At 50.0% G+C, this 19,431-nt stretch overlaps 7 protein-coding genes across 7 annotated transcripts; 6 read left to right on the top strand and 1 right to left on the bottom strand.

The window, feature by feature from the left end:
* The first annotated feature begins 827 nt into the window (after nt 1–827).
* ASPWEDRAFT_207704 (uncharacterized protein) lies at nt 828–1,615 on the top strand. The gene is made up of 2 exons (XM_040832284.1): nt 828–1,481; nt 1,537–1,615. Exon 1 carries the CDS (start codon nt 989–991, stop codon nt 1,454–1,456), a length of 468 nt encoding a protein of 155 aa, XP_040694073.1. The 5' UTR covers nt 828–988; the 3' UTR covers nt 1,457–1,481; nt 1,537–1,615.
* ASPWEDRAFT_207582 (uncharacterized protein) lies at nt 1,224–2,185 on the top strand. The gene has a single exon (XM_040832283.1). The coding sequence runs from the start codon at nt 1,458–1,460 to the stop codon at nt 1,947–1,949; it is 492 nt and encodes a 163-aa protein (XP_040694074.1). The 5' UTR covers nt 1,224–1,457; the 3' UTR covers nt 1,950–2,185.
* A 17-nt stretch (nt 2,186–2,202) lies between these two features.
* On the top strand, nt 2,203–2,663 carry ASPWEDRAFT_207719 (uncharacterized protein). The gene is made up of 2 exons (XM_040832285.1): nt 2,203–2,581; nt 2,636–2,663. The coding sequence occupies exon 1, from the start codon at nt 2,299–2,301 to the stop codon at nt 2,500–2,502; it is 204 nt and encodes a 67-aa protein (XP_040694075.1). The 5' UTR covers nt 2,203–2,298; the 3' UTR covers nt 2,503–2,581; nt 2,636–2,663.
* ASPWEDRAFT_33783 (putative U1 snRNP complex component Yhc1) lies at nt 2,346–3,721 on the top strand. Its single transcript, XM_040833861.1, has 6 exons — nt 2,346–2,581; nt 2,636–2,641; nt 2,736–2,837; nt 2,904–3,035; nt 3,089–3,163; nt 3,219–3,721. The coding sequence occupies exons 1-6, from the start codon at nt 2,572–2,574 to the stop codon at nt 3,542–3,544; spliced, it is 651 nt and encodes a 216-aa protein (XP_040694076.1). The 5' UTR covers nt 2,346–2,571; the 3' UTR covers nt 3,545–3,721.
* An 802-nt stretch (nt 3,722–4,523) lies between these two features.
* ASPWEDRAFT_22583 (transient receptor potential ion channel family protein) lies at nt 4,524–6,821 on the bottom strand (the record flags this gene model as incomplete). Its single annotated transcript, XM_040832357.1, has 2 exons — nt 4,524–6,391; nt 6,449–6,821. The coding sequence occupies 2 exons, from the start codon at nt 6,819–6,821 to the stop codon at nt 4,524–4,526; spliced, it is 2,241 nt and encodes a 746-aa protein (XP_040694077.1).
* A 2,807-nt stretch (nt 6,822–9,628) lies between these two features.
* Nucleotides 9,629–12,463, top strand: has1 (ATP-dependent RNA helicase HAS1). The gene is made up of 4 exons (XM_040832288.1): nt 9,629–10,673; nt 10,727–11,448; nt 11,501–11,761; nt 11,812–12,463. The coding sequence occupies exons 1-4, from the start codon at nt 10,100–10,102 to the stop codon at nt 12,061–12,063; spliced, it is 1,809 nt and encodes a 602-aa protein (XP_040694078.1). The 5' UTR covers nt 9,629–10,099; the 3' UTR covers nt 12,064–12,463.
* A 1,704-nt stretch (nt 12,464–14,167) lies between these two features.
* On the top strand, nt 14,168–19,246 carry ASPWEDRAFT_166473 (uncharacterized protein; the record flags this gene model as incomplete). Its single annotated transcript, XM_040829996.1, has 3 exons — nt 14,168–17,581; nt 17,633–19,033; nt 19,088–19,246. The coding sequence occupies 3 exons, from the start codon at nt 14,168–14,170 to the stop codon at nt 19,244–19,246; spliced, it is 4,974 nt and encodes a 1,657-aa protein (XP_040694079.1).
* Nucleotides 19,247–19,431: the final 185 nt, after the last annotated feature.

Genomic DNA, 19,431 nt, shown 5'->3' on the forward strand with positions numbered 1-19,431 from the left:
ATCTATTCACTCCATCTGGTCACTATGGCCAAATAGCCATTCACCTCCGTCAGATTTCCTCGAATATAAAATGCCATACATTGCTTCCTTCCATCTTGCTCTTCTTCACATATTCCAGGAACTTTTTGACTCCCATGGAGCCCCTTCTTTGCCATCTGCAGGCTTCTTTATTAGCCAGGTTTAGCCAGACAGACTGGCTCTTTAGCTGATTTCTATACAATAGTCATTTCCGTCCTAATCCATGGCTCTTTACGCTTAATCATCGTCAACGTTGAGCTTTACACCCGTCCTGGACCGTTTTTACAGCGCACATGTATATCTGATACACTTGCGAGTTCCGTACAAAAGTACGTCACCCGGGCTGATATCAGGTTCGGCTACCTATGGGCAGCAGTGAACGAGGACAAGAAACACCTGATGCCCCAGACCAAGTTCGCCCAGGCTGGTGGGTTATAGGGGAATGTGTCAAACTCCGGTATATTTCGGCTCTTCATGCAAGAAGGTCTCTGGGACACGAGCGGCGAGAGGCAGCAAGCGCGATTTGTCTTCTTCGTACATTGGTCTCTAATTTTATGGCATGTACAATTGTTTCTCCACACACTGAGTGTGGACTACGAAGTTGTGAGGTCGTCCACGACAGATCATCAGCGCGCCGAAGCCACGTAGAACTTGAAAAGGCCGAAAAGGAATTGGAAAGGCTTCGGAAGGAGAACGAGGCACGACAATGTGAGCGTTGTTAATGAAACTTTTGAAAGCATTGTGGATGGTGCAGGCACTATGCTGCTTATCGAGCCGGTACCAGAGAATCACGTTCCAATTGGCAGTGCCATACACATGAACAATCCTTTTACTGGCTACTCTCCAGGGATTATGGACCAAGGGCATACATTTGCATGCCCAGTGATGGCCCTCATATACCAAGAATGCATTAGGTTCGGACTCAGTGGTCATACTTGGGTCAAGGATTATTGGACATAAGGATTGGTGCATGTCAGTTGCATCCAACAACTTGATTGATCTCGGATACAAGATTGTTACTCAGGACTGCTTGCCTATCGTTGTCTATTCCAAGTTGTATAGTATTGCTATTTTGTATCTAACCCATTCTTTTTTCATCCAAAGCATTGCATCATCTCACAGTAATCCATTTCACTTATACGGATTGCCTTTCAACAAAATCCAGTGTCTCTCACCAGAAACGCGCCCAAACATCGATAACCTCCCCCCAAACACACCAACGGCCACTGGCCACAGCGCCTCTGCAATCCACCGATTCGTCGATATTCAACTTCAGAAGCCCCACCCCCCGGCCTACGTGGTATTCACAAACGTCCCTCCCAATGTGGTTGGCGAATCACGCGATAACCCTCGCCTGCTTGGTCCAAAGGGACACAAGATCTGTTACGACGAAGAGCTCAGACACCTGATTCTCAAACTTCCGCGCAACCCCTCATGAGATGGGCCATCGAGAACTCGCCAGGGTAATCGACGCAGACACGGTTATTGTGGGCCTGGAAGCACAGCTGAAATGTGTAGGAGCCGGTAGAGTGACCCATGCAAGCATTTCCAACGAACCCGATGCATCCTTCAAGCCGACCAACGTCCCCCCAGGAAGGTCGAACCAATGGCCAACGGTGGTCGTGGAATGCGGCGACTCGGAAACTACGGCACATCTGCGGTGCATAGCAGACTTGTGGATAGGTAATTCGGGAGGGCAGATGACGGTGGTTATCATTATTTCTGTTGACTGGCCACCAAGAAGAGTCATATTTGAGAATGGATTCCCGAAGCTGCCCAGCAGAACCGTGGTGTTGCTGCCGTGCGCGAACAAGAAGTTATTGTTACAAGAAGCCAGAACGGCTAGCCAGAGGTCAATAGAGGCTCTCTGCTCATTGGATTTGAAGAAATGTTTCTACGTCCTCCTGTTCCACCAGAACACGACTATGTGATTCTTCCGCACTGGCTTGGATGGATTGTGAGGCACATTTGGGACGAGTGGTTTGAGCCAGCTGATCGATGACGAAGCATGACGAGGAAACTGGAAAGAAGCAATTCCATCTTATATAGTCCATAGAATATTAGTATGCATTTTTCTTCCGTGATATATCTTCTGTAAACCTGACATGAAAGCAAGATATCCAGCAACATCAGATCAATCATATTTGAACACAATCCACCACCAGAGAATATACTTATCACCCAGTAAATCCCCATAAAATAAAAACCAATAAATATAATCTGATGAGAACGATATTGAATCAGAAGTAGACGTATTCTGCCACTACACACCGCCTTTATATGGCAACCTCCGCCATCGAGTTTCTCCAACAAAGACCGACGTCCAATTCCGATCGCATCGCCTCGGAACAATCTGAGATTCCTACGACTCATCGCACCGCTGCAGAATTACGAGAAGCCAATTCCTGCATTCTTTGCCTCCGTCACGACGACCCGGTTCCCAGCGCAAGCAGCAGCAGCTTCCACGCGCCACGCGCCTTTTGAGCGCTACCGAGTCTAGAATCCATCTCTGGGACATTTAAAGAAAGGACTTGCTATCTGGAAGCTTTCAAAATGCCTAAATATAAGTACACCTTTTCCGAAGACTTGTTGAACGTCAAGCTAACTTTCCGTGCACTCTTCTGTAGGATCCCGCTCCCCCATCATGCTTTTCCGCTTTGCTGCTCGCGATTCCTCCTCGACAATGTCTCCAACTGCAGTCTGCTAATGCTCTGCAGGTGACTACTGTGATGTCTATCTCACGCACGACTCGATGAGTGTGCGCAAGGCGCATAACTCGGGAAGAAATCACTTGAGGAACGTGGTGGAATATTACCAACGTATGGCGGCCCTTTTTTTCCCTGGAATATATCCACGATGGGCAAATCGCTGACATGATGGTATAGAAATCGGTCAGGAAAAGGCACAATCGGTCATTGATTCGATCACGTCTTCGTACGCTGCAGAGGGCCAGGCCGTTCCTAACCCTGCTATGGTGCCGCCGGGTGCTTATCCTCCTCCGCCATTCGCGTTCCCTGGTATGTCTCGAGCCCAATATAAACCAAAAAATCAATGCTAATTCTTTTTCCAGGTCGACCAGGTCAACTTCCGCCTCCTCCATTTGGTATCCCTCCGCCAGGCGCACCAGGCGCACCCGGCATGCCTCGTACGTTCCCAACTGCTGCCCATCAACATATAGCAAACTAACCCTCTCCACACAGCCCCCGGTGCTCGCGGCCTTCCCTTCCCTCCTTTCCCTGCCGGCTCAGGCGCACCCCCTCCGGGTGGCCTTCCTCCTCTCCCCAACATGCCCCCAGGCGGCCAAGCCTTCCCTCCTCCCCCAGGTGGCTTCCCTAACTTCCCCATCCCCCCACCAGGCTCTGCCGGCTTCCCTCCTATCCCGCCCCCTGGAGGTCCCGCAGGATTCAGCCCCAGCCCGGCCCCTGGTGGTATGCCGGGCCAAGAAGGATTCTCTCTACCGCCACCACCTGGGGGTATGCCTCCGGGCATGGCAGGTCCTCCCCCTGGTCTCGGCGAGGGTCGATGATTTTGTAAACCATTTTTCCTTTTGATCTGTTTCCAGTCTCATTTCTAGCACTTTTGTCTTTTTTTCCCTTCTTAGATGAGGGTTTTTTACTTTTTTATTTTTTTTTCTAACGGTCCCGGCGTGATGTGTTCAATCTTTTTGAGGAAAAACTTGACGAACAAGAACAAGCAAAATATAAACGGACAGTCACCTAACCTAATGGGTTTATGTAAATTTAGATTATCACGCTGTTTGTTCCGTCCATCGAACGGCCATGCAATGCATACATTTCTGTCCTCAGTATTCCGTATTTGGATTGCTAAAAATATTTGGATTCAAACTTATGATCGATAAGATCTGATTGATGATATATCTAATAAGCAAAGTCTAGAACATCAGATACAGGATTTCATAAATTTAGTTGAATAGAAACAAAGTGACATGGCCAAGCATGTAATATAAGATGGTTTAGGTACTGGAGAAAATCAACTCTATAGAAGTCCACCCAATCGATCGGCTGGTCCAGAAGACAAAAAAGCAAGTGTTTCGAAATGCCTCACGTCTATAACGTTGGCCATGACATTATGACTTCTTTCATACATGAAATCACAGATAGTACACCGCAAGGACATTGGACCAGAGATTAATTATATCCCTGCCGGAGAAAATAGTTCACAAATATCAAACCCAAGACCGATCTCCAAAACCAATGCATCAGAACGCCGACGGTAATAACAAGGAAAATGATCCTGACAAGGACAGAATGATAGCAAGAAAAGAAAAGAATTTTTCAGTATATCACACTATACTTAAGAAGAATGGCAAAATTGGACAGGATAAACAGACCAAAGACACCGAGGATGAATTCGGTGAAAAGGGGTTTAAATCAATGAGCAATGGAAGACACCAGGGGTATCATATCCTGCGCTGAGCCATATCTTCATCTCGGGTGAAGCTAAAAAAAGAAAAAGAAAGAAAAAGCAGAAATCATGGTAATCCTTTAGTGGTCGTAGCCGGCTCCTCGTTGCCAGGGACTTGCGTTGTTCTGTCCTCTGTATGCTGAAGCTCCACTGAAAGGAGAGGCATTATAGCCCCGGGGGACTGGTGACGGTGACCGCCCAATGAGGCCGTTGCTGTCATAACTAGGAGGTCCCCGCTGGGCCGAGGTGTCACTGGGGAACAGCGGCACCGAAGGATCCACGGGAGAGACAGGCGCGCGAGAATGGGGAGAACTGCCCTCGTGCGAGACCTCGAGGTTTTGACGGCTCACGCTGGCTCCGTTGCCGCTGGAAAAAGATGCATCATCATCTTCAAAGGGGCTCGACTTGTACGGCGAAGATTTCATGTCACCGCCGCGAGCAGTAGCTCCTAAGGCGTCCAACTCGGTGGTCAGCTGGCTCTGCGACTTGATGAAAGAGCCACGGTCATCTCTCATCGGCTGGTAGCGAGTGTCAGGGTTCTTGGAAACGATAGCGTAAATCGAAGCAATCAAGACCAGGATCAGAAGAACCAGCGCAAACACAGCGTTGTAGACAAAGAAAACGACACCCATAACACCAGTCACAAGGCCAGGCTGGTTGAAGACGTTGGAGAACATCAGAAGGAAGATGGAGTTGAGGAAGTTGATGGCAGCGATGGTAATGTTGTAGATGTTGGTCTTCTTGTCCATCCAAGGGCGGAGGACACTGACGCCAACCAGCATGGCGGCTTCAATGATAACCAAAGCCACGGTCTGGACGACAGGGGCCGGCTGACTGAGGCCGATAAACATGCCCTTGATGAGAATGTAGGCGAGAACCGGGACGACAAAGTAGTAAGCTGTAGCGCGGTACTGCACATACAAGAAGCCCCACTTGTTCAGACACGTGGGATCCGAGTAGAGGATGTACGCCGGGTTCTTGTGCATGGTGACTGATCGCTTGGCCAAGAGGATGACCTTGACCGCTGCCCAACCCAATGCGCCAACAATCGACAGGATCATGATGACGGCCAAAACGACTTCGGCGGCGGAATCACGACGAGTCAGCTCCCACAAGCAAAGAATACACATTTGAGGGAAACCGATCAGAGTCAATCGGAACAGAATTCCTCGCGAGACGACTCTCCATCCATTTCTGAAGTCCTGGAATTTGTCGCTCTTCATTTTTCCGGATTTGGCAAGGGCCTCACAAATGACCTTGAAGAGGCCGACGATAATCAAAACGATGGCGACAAAGATGACGAAAAAAATCAATCCAGTCAGGAAGATGTTGGTCTCTTCAATCTTGGCCTCGAATCCAACACGAGTGATACCGCGAACGGTGGTGGTGTCAGAGGTTGCCGTTTCGGATTGTGTGTTGGCCCGCTTCATCAGGTAACCCGAAGCCCTTCTAGCGACCTCTGGAACAGCAGAATCCAAAGATCGCTTCTTGCGCTTGAGCACTTCGACCGAGGAGGTGGAGAGATCTGAAAGGGTGGTCGAAGGAGTTCCTCCGGTCGACCGTTGGTACCAAGTGCAGATGGTTTGCAGGAATCCGACATGAATGATACCCATACTCCACTGGAAGTTCTGTGTCCATGCTTCGACGATAGGGGGCATGTGAACCGAGACCATACCGAAAATTGCCTGCGATTGCATGAAGCTGAAGAGCGAGAGAGCATTGGCTGCGACGTGAGCGGCGGTGTTTGAGTGCCCCAGACCGGAAGTGATGGCGGATGCCGTGAGACCCAATCCAGAGATGATGGCCGTTGTCCAACCCACACCCTTCTGATAAACCGTCTTGCCGTTGGATAAAGGCGCTTCGAGGCAAGATATACTCTCGCCAGTATCTGTCTTGTTAATATAGACACGAACATTGGCGTCGAGGTCCGGAACGGTGTACGCGATACCTGATTACAGTGGTTAGTTGAGATTGATCGCTTCGCTCAGTTAGGAGGGAAGCTTACTGGGAATTTGAGAAACGACATCTTCAGAAAGCTCCATGTTGGCGATCGGGACGTCGATAGAGCCCGCAGTCATGGGACAGAGACCCTTCAATTCGGGCATGTCACAAGGGTTGATGGTCTTCTTGAACGCTTCATAACCATAGGCAGTAAGGGTGATATCGGCAGTCACCTTACCAGTAATCGCGGCGACACCATCGAAACTGAAGGCAAGCGACCTGTTATTGGCGGTGAAGGTGACACTGAAGTATGTTGCAGTGAAGTTGGAACTGTCCTGGCAGAGGTTGAGGGATTTGGATTCGATCAGGTTGACGGCCGACACCAACGGTGCGAGAAACCCGACGTACAGACATGCGAGGAGTGATAATAACCGCATGTTGACTGATGATCACTAGTGTCTACCTCGAGGGTTCGAGAGAAGGAAGTTGTAGTGGTTGAGATAAGAGAGGGGGAGGGGAGGGAGAAAGGAAGGCCGTTAGATGGAAGGTGGTACTCCAGAGTACCCGAATTGGTAGCGGCCGGATGCGGAAAGTATCCCAGGGGGTGGGAATGGGACGTTGAGGTTGTATTTCGAGATGGTTATATGGATCGAGTCTGAAACGAAGGACGAGCCGGAAAAGGGCCCAAAAGATGCGGGAAAAAAAAGGCAGTAATCCGTGATTGGGAATTGATGGGATCACGGCGTCATTGGAAGGGCAAATCGATTACCAGAGCGATTTTATTGCGACGAGATCAAAAACGAAGGAATGGAACGATAAAAGATCGGTCGGAGATAAAGAGTGACGAATATAAAAAAGATGGGAAAAAAAGGCAAATGAAAAAAGAAGAAAGATAAAAAAGTGATAAAAAAAGATCGAGGAAGAATGGAAGGAGAGTCAAAAGAAGGACGGCCGTACAGTTAAGCCGGACGAGGAAAAGCGAGCGGGACGGCGACACGCAGTATAGCCAGACGGAGTGTGGAGGGAGGAGGAGGAAGAAGAAGAAGAAGAAGAAGGATGGAGGGAGAGGCACTAGGGGATGGGACGGGGTCTTTGTCTCCCTAGTCGGCCTATCTTGGCTGTGTCTGTTGGAGTCTGTGTTGATCCGATCGATTTGGATGAAATGACAGAAAAGAAGAAGAAAAAGAAGAAGAAGAAGTTGACAGACTCTGGAGGCCCGTCTTTTTCTCTTTTCTCACTCTCAGACTCTCTTTCTTCCGGCTTGTTTGGTTCTTCTTCGACCAAAAAGATCCCAAACGGGGTTGCAAGAGAGACCGCAGGAATGATGACTCAGCACGAGGGCGCTAATTTATGGCCAATCAGAGACACCGCCCGAATTCGCCGTTACAGCTGTCGTACCGTGTGTATTTTATTTTTATTGTTCTGAATGCATCAAAGACAGAGGCACACAGGTGACAGTCGATAAAAATATAGGTAATAATATTAGGGACAATGGTCAATTAAGCATAAAAATAATCGCCCCCCCTCAGCTCAGACTCAGCTCCAAGAAAAAAAAAAGGCGGTGGTCAGTCAGGCTTTTTTCCCCATGGACGATCTGCCCGTGCTCTACGGCAAAAAGTTCACAATAGAGAAAAGTTCCATCTGTGCACGCGCGTCACTTCAGGGGGCATAGTGGCTCTCATCCTTAGGCTTTGTGACTTGGTTCTTTGCCGTGCGTGAGTGGTTTGCCTCGGCGGATCGTATTGAATACTGTATTAGATTATTGGATACTTAAGACCAGCTTTACTTAGTACCTACAGGATGCATATTATTGTACAGTGTACATGGAGGTAGACTGTGGGTGGTAAATGTAGAGGCTGGAATCTTACAAAGGATCGTCGAATCGCCCATCATTACTTGCTCTGGGGAATGAATCTGTAAGACAAACCGCCCACTTCTGGTCCGTCTCTGTGGGTGACACCAGAGCATCGTGGAATTATTCTGCCTGCATACGTGATTGATGGCCGTTTTGCATCAATTACGTATCATACTATTAATATGCATACGAGTACGAGTTAGCGATCTCAATGTCATGGCTTTATCTCGACATAAATTCTCCTACTCTGTCCTTACTACTGAATACTTAAAGGCTCAAAGGACAATGCCTACTTATATAAGATCGATCGACAGTAAGACGCCTCAGAAATGAGATGATCCTATCCAACTGCTTCCCGCCTGTCACTGCACAGCCTCCCGGCTCTTTCTTGGAGAACCACCCGCGCTGAACATCCAAATCCTCCCATCAGCCGCTCTGTCTGCGTCACCCTCGTCTCGCTCTGGAGCTATTCCTGTTTTTATTAATCCAGCCAATCATCATCTCTCATTCAATAAAATTATTTGCTCTTCTCTCCAGAGTCTGACTCCAGACACCAGTTCCTCCCATCCCTGATCAACATACTGAGGCGGGATCGTCATGGCCGGAATGCGCGTCATGACGTCGACAGCCCACTCCAACATGGTCAATCTCGTGCTCTTACTGATTTGACGTGAAAGTCTTAGATATGATTCTCCAGGATTCGATCCTGAACTGACTTCAGCCTTGGCCTTTTCTTTTATTTTGCCTTATTTTTATTCTTGAGTGTAAATTTCCGTAACTGTAAATTTCCGTAACTCCCGAGTCCGTATCCGATGTATCATAGCCGTACCAAGGGAAACCCAAAAAAAACCTATTTTTGGCAACTTAAAATGCGAGCCCTGAACCCTGGGCAGAACCACAGTTCACTAACAACGCCTTTTGGCCACTTCGTTTCGAGTGTTTATATCAAATTTCCCATACATATTTCCTGTCATCTCTCGTCCATGGCTGGCTTTGTTTCAGGAATATTCCTGAACCCATCTATTCTGTCGCCGCTCTGGGGTGCATGATTTCGATCTAGATGAGTCTGTCTGGCTGTCATGTAAGACATGGGCGGCTACTACTACATACTATGTCCAGACTACAGTAACGGTCTGCTGTTCATCCACCGCTTTTTTACTGCAGTCTTGTGATGTGCTCATAAATAAGACCATCTTATCTAACTAAGGGGCTGCACAGCTCTTAGTGCTGACAGGGACTGCCAGGTACAATAGCCTATTGGTATTTGGGGGTTACTGTGGTCTGGATTCATTGGAATTGTTACTTTGAATCTTGGCTGTCTTGAATTCTCGACTCGATATCTGTCTAATTTAAATGACAATAACACATTTTCTAACAATATTTAACTATATTAAACTTAAGGATGCTGCACTTTATAAGCGACGCAGCAAGGCGACAGGACAGTAGCGTTTCTGCAGCCTGTCTTCCTGTCTCAAACTAATCTATCATAGTCTACAGTAATAGCCATCAAAAGTATCTCCAGGCACCATGGATAACCGATATTCGTACCGACTTCTGCGTATGGACACGGATGAATGGATGTCTTGTGCCTTATCTTAATGCCTACATAGATGCCTGAAAGTTAGATGCCTCGATCGGTACCTGGTGCCTAAGGTTAATATCTATATTTCTGCCTTATTTATCAGGCTTTAAAATAGCTTATCAGCATATCACCACGTGACGCGGAGGTTGCCAGAACTTTCACCGACCGAAGAAAAAAAAAAGAAAAAGAAAAAAAAGAAGTTATCGCGGATAATTTTTCAAACACTGACCAACGCATCACACACCTTTTTTTATTGTCTGTAAAAAAAGGTCGTCAAAATGCCAATCCCAGTGGACACTGCCAAGGACATCTCGAAGAAGAGAAAGAGAAGACACGGCGCCGGTGCGCGAGCAGAAAACGATGATACCCCGAAGCCAACCGTCACCGAGTCCCCCGTCGCGAAGAAGGCTGCCAAGTCGAGTGGAAAATCCAAGAAGGAAGCCTCGAAGAAGCGCAAAGTGAACCATTCTTCTGGTGATGAGGAGAGCGAGGAGGAGGTAGAGGCTGTTGAGGAGAAGGGTGAGGAGGACGACAATGAAGAGCAATCCGAGGCCGAGGATGGAGACGACAAGGATAATGTTGCCGACCTTCCTTCGGCGGATGCTGTTACTCTACCACAGATGGGCACCGAGCCGCAAAAGTTTACGGAATTGAATCTGTCCGACAAGACGATGAAGGCTATTCAGGATATGGGTTTCGAGACCATGACTGAGATTCAGCAGCGAACAATTCCTCCCTCGCTGGCTGGACGGGATGTTCTGGGCGCTGCGAAGACTGGTTCTGGAAAGACGCTGTCGTTTTTGATTCCCGCTGTTGAGATGCTGAGTGCTTTGCGATTCAAGCCCAGAAATGGTGAGCCGTCATCCATTGGCTATGTGAGTCGTCGTTTTACTAACGCTGGATAGGTACTGGTGTTCTCGTCGTCTCGCCCACCCGAGAGTTGGCCCTGCAGATCTTCGGTGTCGCCCGAGAGCTCATGGCTCACCACTCGCAGACATACGGTATCGTCATTGGAGGCGCAAACCGACGCGCTGAGGCAGAGAAGCTCACCAAGGGTGTTAACCTGCTGATTGCTACCCCCGGACGTTTGCTCGACCACCTCCAGAACACCCCCGGATTCGTGTTCAAGAACATGAAGACTCTGGTCATCGACGAGGCTGATCGTATTCTGGAAGTCGGTTTCGAAGATGAGATGCGCCAGATTATTAAGATCCTCCCCGCCGAGGAGAGACAGACTATGTTGTTCTCTGCCACCCAGACCACCAAGGTCGAGGATCTGGCCCGGATATCGCTGCGACCCGGCCCGCTCTACATCAACGTGGACCACCGAAAGGAGCACAGTACGGTGGAGGGATTGGAGCAGGGATACGTTCTCTGTGAGGCTGACAAGCGTTTCTTGCTTCTTTTCTCCTTCTTGAAGCGCAACCTTAAGAAGAAGATTATTGTTTTCTTCTCCAGCTGCAACTGTGTCAAGTACCACGCGGAGCTCCTCAACTACATTGATCTGCCCGTGCTTGAGCTGCACGGCAAGCAAAAGCAGCAGAAGCGAACCAACACTTTCTTCGAGTTCTGCAACGCATCACAGGGAACTTTGATCTGTACTGACGTTGCTGCCAGAGGTTTGGATGTAAGTTCTGATTATTCTGCATTCTACATGAGATGAGTCTAACATGGACTAGATTCCTGCTGTGGACTGGATTATCCAGTTTGACCCTCCGGATGACCCGCGTGACTACATCCACCGTGTCGGTCGAACCGCTCGTGGTGCCAACGGAAAGGGACGCAGTCTGATGTTCCTGCAACCGTCGGAGGTTGGCTTCCTGAAACACCTGAAGGAGGCACGTGTTCCTGTCGTCGAGTTTGAGTTTCCCGCCTCGAAGATTGTCAACGTGCAGTCTCAGCTGGAGAAGCTTATTGGCCAGAACTACTATCTCAACAAGGTATGTATTATCTATCATTGAAAATAAATCGTATACTGACAATTGCACAGTCCGCCAAAGAAGGATATCGCTCCTACATTCAAGCGTACGCCTCGCATTCCCTGCGTTCCGTGTTCGACGTGAACAAACTGGACCTGGTCAAGGTGGCCAAGGGATTCGGATTCTCCGCACCACCACGCATTGACATCCAGCTGGGAGCAAGTCTCAGCCGGGACAAGAAGCAGCCACAAGGACGACGGAACTACGGCAGCCAGCCCGGCAATAATAAGGGACTGAAGTTCAAGCGACGCAACGACGACTAATCTGAGGGTGGTAATCAAAAGCAAAGCACAAAAAGCGACTTGTTTGACATGAGATGGCATTATTTATATCTTTTTGGTATTCGGAGTTTAGCCTGTGGATATAGGATTGTTTAGTCTTTATGATATTGTAACTATTGACAGTCTTGAGCCTGTAGACAGGGATAGCTGCGAGGGCTGAGATGAAAGCCTAGCTTTGAGTATATTTAGAACGTCAGGATGATAGGTAATCTGTCAGATCTAATCAAGCTAGGAATGCAGTAAAGCTATAGATCTGTAAGGTACGTGGACTAGTACCTGCACATAAATGATATGAAGCTGTAGACTACACCGTTGTGAGTTGCCTGATGAGTGCCTGGTAGGTGTTAATATGGAGTAATATGCCGTTCCATGGATGAGTCTGTGCTTCCGTGGTTCGCCTGAGCTAATATTATCGTCACTCTATATAGTCAACTACTTATATCAACTCGTCTTTCACTGTTATTAGAAGAATCTGATCGATGCATCGATGCATCGAGAAAGCAAGATGCGGCAAGGAGCAGGTGGCTGGGATGCACTTCTCCCGTCTGTTGAGTTTAGCCCAGAGTATAATCACAACTAGTTCTTAGTCTTCAAAAATGAGAACTACTTCTGTGACTCTCCGGCACTCTCGGCACTTGCAATAATACCCCAAGCCAATCCAACCATCGCAATTCTCAATCCTCCCCCCGACTCGCGCGGGGAAAAAAGGGTGTGTGATGATGGATGTGATGAGTTGGCAGCACCACAGCCTTACACCAATCACCGCCGGTCTATGACTCGATCAGGTACGCTTCCATGCATCGTGAGGGTCGCATCCGTTGCCAGATGGAGAATTGTTAGGCTCTGGTGATGCTGACCTGCTCTCCTGGCTGGGTGTGATTGGGATGGGTGAGATGTGTTTGTTGTATACGGGTTTCAGGTGAGCTTCAGATCTCAGACAGGAGTCTACATGGCATGGCATGGCAGTTGGATAACTTCCTTGATTTCTGAGACTGAGACGAGACCGATGAGGATGGTTTCTTTTGCGAGGTATTCAGACTGTCTGGCTGTGGTACAGGAGGGTACAGGTCACTTTCCGTCACAGTCACACCCACAGGGTTTTATTGGTGTCTGTAGAATCTTCCGATCTCCTTACAGGCAGAGAATAATTGATATTGTTACCGGATGAAATACAAGTACCTTATAGACACTATTATACAGAATAGGTATACAGACAGATACAAACACAAGGCCACGAACAAGAGAGGGAATGGAAGGTGACAGTCAAGATGAAGTGTACAGCGCCCAGCCACCTTGCATTGGGATAGCATCGTCTGGTGGAAGTGGGGGATATTCTACATTCTTCTTCTATAATATTATATTCTCCCTATTTTATATTACTCTCAATACTTGCAACTATTCTGACTGAATCTCCTGCTCCGACCGGCGTTTGTTGTTCGCCGCTAAAAATCCGTCTCGTTCTTTTCTCCGCCAGCTGGCCAGCGTCTCTTTATACCCTCGACCAGCCTTCTCTTTTTCTCCCACACTTTCATTTCTTCCCATCCCAAAAACAAAAAAAAAAGAGACTGGGATTTGAATCCGAACCTGGATTTATTTTATTTCTTTCCTCTTTCGGCTGTCCTCTTCCGTCCCGGTGGAGTCTCTGCCTGTGATATCCTCGACTCACACCGATTGTTGTTGGCTTATCGGTCAAGCTCTTCTTTGCTGCCCATCAAGTGAGGGATTAGCGGCTGAAGCTTTGCGAAACTTGCATTCAATCTCTGATTCTTCTTTTCTTTTCTTTTCCTCTTCCTTTTCTTCTTCATATCCAGAGATACAGGGGAATTATTATTCTTCCCTTTGATTGTTTTTTTGCTCTTCTTGCCCTTGCGCTGGTACGCTTCACCTGTTGTATTCACTCTCCACTTCCTCTTCCCCCCCACCGTTCCCCCGTCATCGTTATTCTACGATAGTGACAATCTTCCTGTCTGTCAGCACACACCACCCCAGTCTCCATCTCCCATCCCTTGTCTCCTCCTCTCTTCTTTCCCTTCACGATTCCGACAGAGTATGATATTGGCTGGCTGAAGACCTCTTCCTATCCATGATGGGTGTCGACACCCGCAGACCGATCTTGCCCGCCCCCACTGAATCCATTGTCGACACTACTACTGGCGGCAGCGTAACAGGAACTGATCTGGCAACTGACGTCTCTCGCCGCACAGACAAAACGTCGTACTCAATCCCAGACGACGGCAGTCCCGTTACTATCCCCACCTCCCGGCGGAGGCATCGTGAGCGCGAGCGCGAGCGCGGGGACGACTCCAAGCTGTCCCACTCGCAACACTCACAAACCTCCCTCCTGATCGAGTACTTCGAAGGAGGGAAGGGCTCCGGCTCTCTCGTCTCTCGTCCCAGTGTCCGGGTCAGAGTCACCCCGTCCACGGCCCGCAAGCTCAAGGACCAAAAAGATCATCATATCCAAATCACAGAAGGTGGTGGCCAGCGGAAACCTGTCTACTCCCGTCGCATCTCACTCAGCTCTCCCCCATCAAAACAGAGGCAGCTGGCGGAACCCAGTGGGGATGATCAGAGTATTAGTTCTTCCAACTCTGCTACCGATGATAATAACAACCATCACTCCTCCCGCCAACCTCCCTTTGAGATTGAGTTTGTGAACCGCGGCGATCAGAGCAGTGAGCTCTCCAGCCTCTCTCGCGACACCAGGTTGATCCAACCAACCTCGGATATTTCTTCTATGCCAGCGGATAGCATGCTGGATGCCCCTCCATCATCTTCTGGTCCACGACGAAAGCGCAGTTCAAGTCTGTCAAGAGAACCCAGCCACCATTCAAAAGACCTACTTAAAACCCCAACCCGACAAAGAAGTCGCAGTCTTAGCCACGAGCGGATTGCACACCGAGTCGCTGAGAAGCTGAGCAACGAGCCCCGTAACACCTCTGCCAGTAGACGCAGACGGGCAGAAAGGGAAATGGGCCGCAGCGATCAGGATATCCTTGAACAAGATCTCAAATCCCCTAGACGACGTTTCCAAGGGCATATCGACGACGACATCATGGCTAGCCCAGAGTCGAGCTTGCTTAGTGCCTCCGCGGTGTCTTCTCGCCGCCGGTCAGGCGACCAACAGTCCTTCCGCTCAGGAACCTCCAACAGATCATCCATCAACAACCCTAAACTTCTCGAAACCGTCGAAGACGCCATCCGCAGATTAATCCTCCCTGAGCTGAAAGAGCTGAAAAAAGACCAAAAGGTCAGCTTCAACACATCCAAATTCGAGCGTGAGCTCAAAGAAGCTTACTCGCCGGCGAGTACCCCGTCTCGAGACGAACTCGGACGACGGCTTTCTAAGCATGCAAGCGCACCTGACGTCCGGAAGCCAAAGGTGGTCCTCAACAAGGATAGCCAGGACGAGGGCCTTGTGCTCGCTGGTGAACCTGCACCCACACCCGCACCCGCACCTGCACCGAGCAAAAAAGAACGCAAGTCAAGCAAGGGCAGTGAAATCTCCGACATGGGCTATGTCAAATGGGCCAACCGACCAGACCTGACTGAGACCGATAAATTACGACGGCAGAGGAGCAGAGGGCTGCGTGATGCTGAAAAGGCTGGAATCGTGGGAACGGCCCTGACCGCTGCCGCTCTTCAACGCCATGAGTCAAAGTCTAGTATGGGTGAAACAGAGAGCAGACGGGGAAGTGAGTCGAGGAGCCGTGCTCCGAGCATCAACGAGACGGAGCTCGTGTTCCAAAGACACAACGTAGCACCCATGCCACTGCGCAGTGCGGTTGAAACGGAACTTACCAGAGACTCCCTGCTCTCGCAAAGAACCGAGACAGCTACCCCTCATCAGAACTTTAGGTACCAGGATGTACCTCGTGAATCGCCTCTGCAGGTTACCTCCCCCACATCTCGCACTCCAAACCGCACCCCTCTAGACACGCGGTATGAATTAGGGCTGCGTCACAGCAACATGTCGCAGCACAACCTCTCTATCCATAGTGCTTCCGATCGTGACTTGCGTGAGGGAAGCCGTTCACCCATGGGAGAAGCCGCTGCTGGAGCCATTGCAGCTGCGGCCGCTGCCAACCTCCTTGACGCATATGACGATCATGACGACAATCTTAGTGAAAACACCAAGCGGAGGACTCTTAGCCCAATCCAAAGTGTAGCGAGCGATTTGACCGAGGTCCGTGCTCAGCATTCGTCGGCTCCGCATGATAAACATGCATACTCTGAAGGTGAGAAAGAACTGGAACCACGATTCTCCATATCCTCGCTCTCTTCTGCGCCGAGTACGAACCTTGCCAGGTCGACGAGGGCAGGAGGGATCAGTATAGAAAGTCAGATTGAGATACTGAGACTGCAAAAAGAAGTTGGCCACGAACTCGGATACGAAGAATCGCCCAGGCCGTCTCGAGAAAACTGGGCGCAAGACTCCGAGGCTGATGACGATTACGGCTATCAGCATTCGACGGCAGGAAGCAACACCACCCTTGACGCCAAGCGGATGAACTACCCCGAAGATAGCGAGATCGATTACTTGGAAAAGGCCAACCAAGGGAAGCAGGTCGGCCAAGGTACCGGTGTCAACCCTCAGTTTGTCCACCCATCGACCGTTGAATCGGCAGTCGCCTCGCTGCTAGATCCTTCGATTGTCGACACCAAGTCCGCACAGAATGCGAACCGGTCCCACCATAACCTTCCAGAGCAGCTCGAGACTCGCAGTAACAAGTCGATGGATTGCCCGGAACCCTCTCAGAGCTCTCGCCAAGGCAGTCCTTTGAAGCAGCGTCAGGATGCTTCCAGTCCCGATGAGACATCCTTCCCCAAGAGGATGGGTGCCACTTCCCCTCCCCAGAGTGTCACACAGTCGATCGAAGACCAATTTGATCCGGCCAATATTTTCCCTGCTGACATGCGTGATTTGGAAAGCCCCATGCCAGATGTTGACCATGACCTGGACTCTGAGTCCGAGATCAACACCAACCCGTCGATTATCCAGGGTCCCGCTGGTGGCGTTTCCCACGACAACAGAGACCACTGGGGTTATAACTCGACGCCCCCCAAGACTGGTCACTCGCCTTTCTACGACAACGCTGCTGCAGGTGACAGTGGAGGCCTAGGAATGGAATCTGGTGAGCAACCGGGCTATAACCAAGACTACTACCCCGCGGATCCCTATGCCCCAGATAACTACTTTGACCATGGCCAGATGTTTGGCACACCGCCAGGAGTCAAGGATGAGGGCTATGTGTCGGCGCCCAACCCGGTTTCTCCGAGTATCGGTTCTCCCAGGCCAGGCAGCAAGGGTCTCGGTGGCATGGACGCTGGTGGTATGGGTCTCTTCGATAGCCCTGGAGCAGACGATTCTTTCACGCCTTCTCATCAGCGGAACCTGAGTGGTTATTCTCATGGAGTTGGTTCCCCCTTGTATGATAGTGCCACGGGCAAAGGCATCGACAGGATCCAGTCCAAGGATATCATTGCGCTGATGGATCATGTGAGTTTTTCTGTTTCTTTCATTTTCTGGATCTTCGCTGATTGATTACAGCTCACTGTCCGTGACGCTCAACGAAACGCACGGGACACGGAAATCCTGGTGTCCCTGGTGCGAAGTGCTGCGGAGATGCGCAACTCTTTCGAGGAGATGAAGAAGTTCATTTCTCAGCAGGATGGAATGCTCATGGAATCCAATGAAAGACAGCATGAGCGAACATACAAGGCTCTCGGTGGTCCACGTCCCCAGCCCCCCAGCGGCCCAAGACCACCTCGCCAAAATTCTGCAGATGATGCTGACGATATGCGCTCGAAACGGAAGAATGTGTTCAAGCGTGCATTGAAGGGTCTGAACCTCAAATCCGGAAATGACCTGACCAAGATCGAAGACATGTTGGAACAGCTCCTGGAAGAAGTTGAAATGTTACGGGCTGGACAGGACGACATGTTTTACCGTGGCAGTGGAGGCACTCGTGCCCCGAGTGTCGATACTGAGGGATATGAGCCCGAAGGTCATGCCGGCACTTCATCTCCGGATCACTCTGGATACCTCTCCAACTCTTCTCGACCTGCCGCAGGCAATCAACTGCGCAGAGATTCCGAGCACCGCGTGAGCACCGTCCACGAGGCCGATGAAGAGGCTGAGCTTGACGACCGAGATTTTCCGGGTCAAAACATGGCGTCTCGTGAGAATTCCAAGGCTCGAAGCGAAAGGGGAGGATCTGCTCCTGTCTCGACGTCGCCGCGTGGGCCAGTGGCCAGCGGTGCACTCAGCAGCGAGTCGACTCCTCCCAAGACGAACGAAAAGCAACGCAAACACAAGTCGAGCAGCTCTTCCTTCTTCCCCAAGATCTCCCGCTGGTCCAAGACCACAGCCTCTTCTATGGGTGACAATATTCGCAACAGCATCCAGCCAGGACGGAAGGAGCGTGCATCGTTTGACGTGTCTCGCTCAGGGTCTGACCTTGGTCAGCCCTACAAGAACGATTACTACGATCCCCAGGGTGATGATAAAATCCGCTCCACATTCACACTGGACGATCAACAACAGCAGGAAAACCGTCCCCCGTCTCCTTTGGTTCCGTCGCAGATGTCCGAAGCTCCCAAGTACCGAGCCCACCGGGACAGTATCGATATGCAACACCCTCAGCCACGCCAGGGTCCCACAGGCCGATACCAGTCTCAGCTTGAAACACAGGCTCAAGTCTACCAAGCTCCTCCAGAGCAGTGGGGGTCGAATCCCAGCTTGTCGGCGGTCAACACCAACCAGAACCGACACAGTGGTCCTGGCCGTCTGTCTCCAATATCCGATGCAGGCTACTCGGAAGCAAGCTCAAGACACACGGGACCACCAAGGCCGCCCAAGATCCGGGATGATGGACCATTAATTCCCGAGAGACCACCCAAGGTCAATGACGACGAGGAACGCTCCTACGCCTCGCGTGTTGCTTCAAGGGTACGTATATCCAAGTCCAAATTGATGCAATACTTGAAGCTAACTTCCTCGTAGCAGAGCTCGATCATGAAATCCCCGCGCAACACGCCGCCACCACGGAAACCGACAGGGCCTCGACCGCTGAACTCTGGCAGTCAGTATAGCAGCCCTGGCAATCCAAAGAGAAGTCGATACCGTGGAAGTCCGGACCAGATCGATGATGACATTGATTAATCCGGATGTTACAATTATTCTCCCCCAAAAATTATCTTTACGAAACTTATGAACCTGTGCAGTTGAACATTTACCCTGTTAGTTCATTTATTTGATCCAGCGTCTTTGCATGTGAAACCCCTTTCTCTTCGTTTTTTTTTTCTTCAATTTATTTCTTGTCATTAGGATGGACTGGGTGGAAGTTG

The sequence above is a fragment of the Aspergillus wentii genome (genome assembly GCF_001890725.1).
Source record: "Aspergillus wentii DTO 134E9 unplaced genomic scaffold ASPWEscaffold_1, whole genome shotgun sequence".
In the NCBI taxonomy this organism is placed as follows: Eukaryota; Fungi; Ascomycota; class Eurotiomycetes; order Eurotiales; family Aspergillaceae; genus Aspergillus; species Aspergillus wentii.

Coding starts and splice junctions, on each gene's coding strand:
- ASPWEDRAFT_207704 (XM_040832284.1), top strand. CDS start 989: ATGTCAGTTGCATCCAACAACTTGATTGATCTCGGATACAAGATTGTT.
- ASPWEDRAFT_207582 (XM_040832283.1), top strand. CDS start 1,458: ATGGGCCATCGAGAACTCGCCAGGGTAATCGACGCAGACACGGTTATT.
- ASPWEDRAFT_207719 (XM_040832285.1), top strand. CDS start 2,299: ATGGCAACCTCCGCCATCGAGTTTCTCCAACAAAGACCGACGTCCAAT.
- ASPWEDRAFT_33783 (XM_040833861.1), top strand. Junction 3,036..3,088: donor TCCGCCATTCGCGTTCCCTG/GTATGTCTCGAG, acceptor TTCTTTTTCCAG/GTCGACCAGGTCAACTTCCG. Junction 3,164..3,218: donor AGGCGCACCCGGCATGCCTC/GTACGTTCCCAA, acceptor CTCTCCACACAG/CCCCCGGTGCTCGCGGCCTT.
- has1 (XM_040832288.1), top strand. CDS start 10,100: ATGCCAATCCCAGTGGACACTGCCAAGGACATCTCGAAGAAGAGAAAG. Junction 10,674..10,726: donor GCGATTCAAGCCCAGAAATG/GTGAGCCGTCAT, acceptor AACGCTGGATAG/GTACTGGTGTTCTCGTCGTC. Junction 11,762..11,811: donor AGAACTACTATCTCAACAAG/GTATGTATTATC, acceptor ACAATTGCACAG/TCCGCCAAAGAAGGATATCG.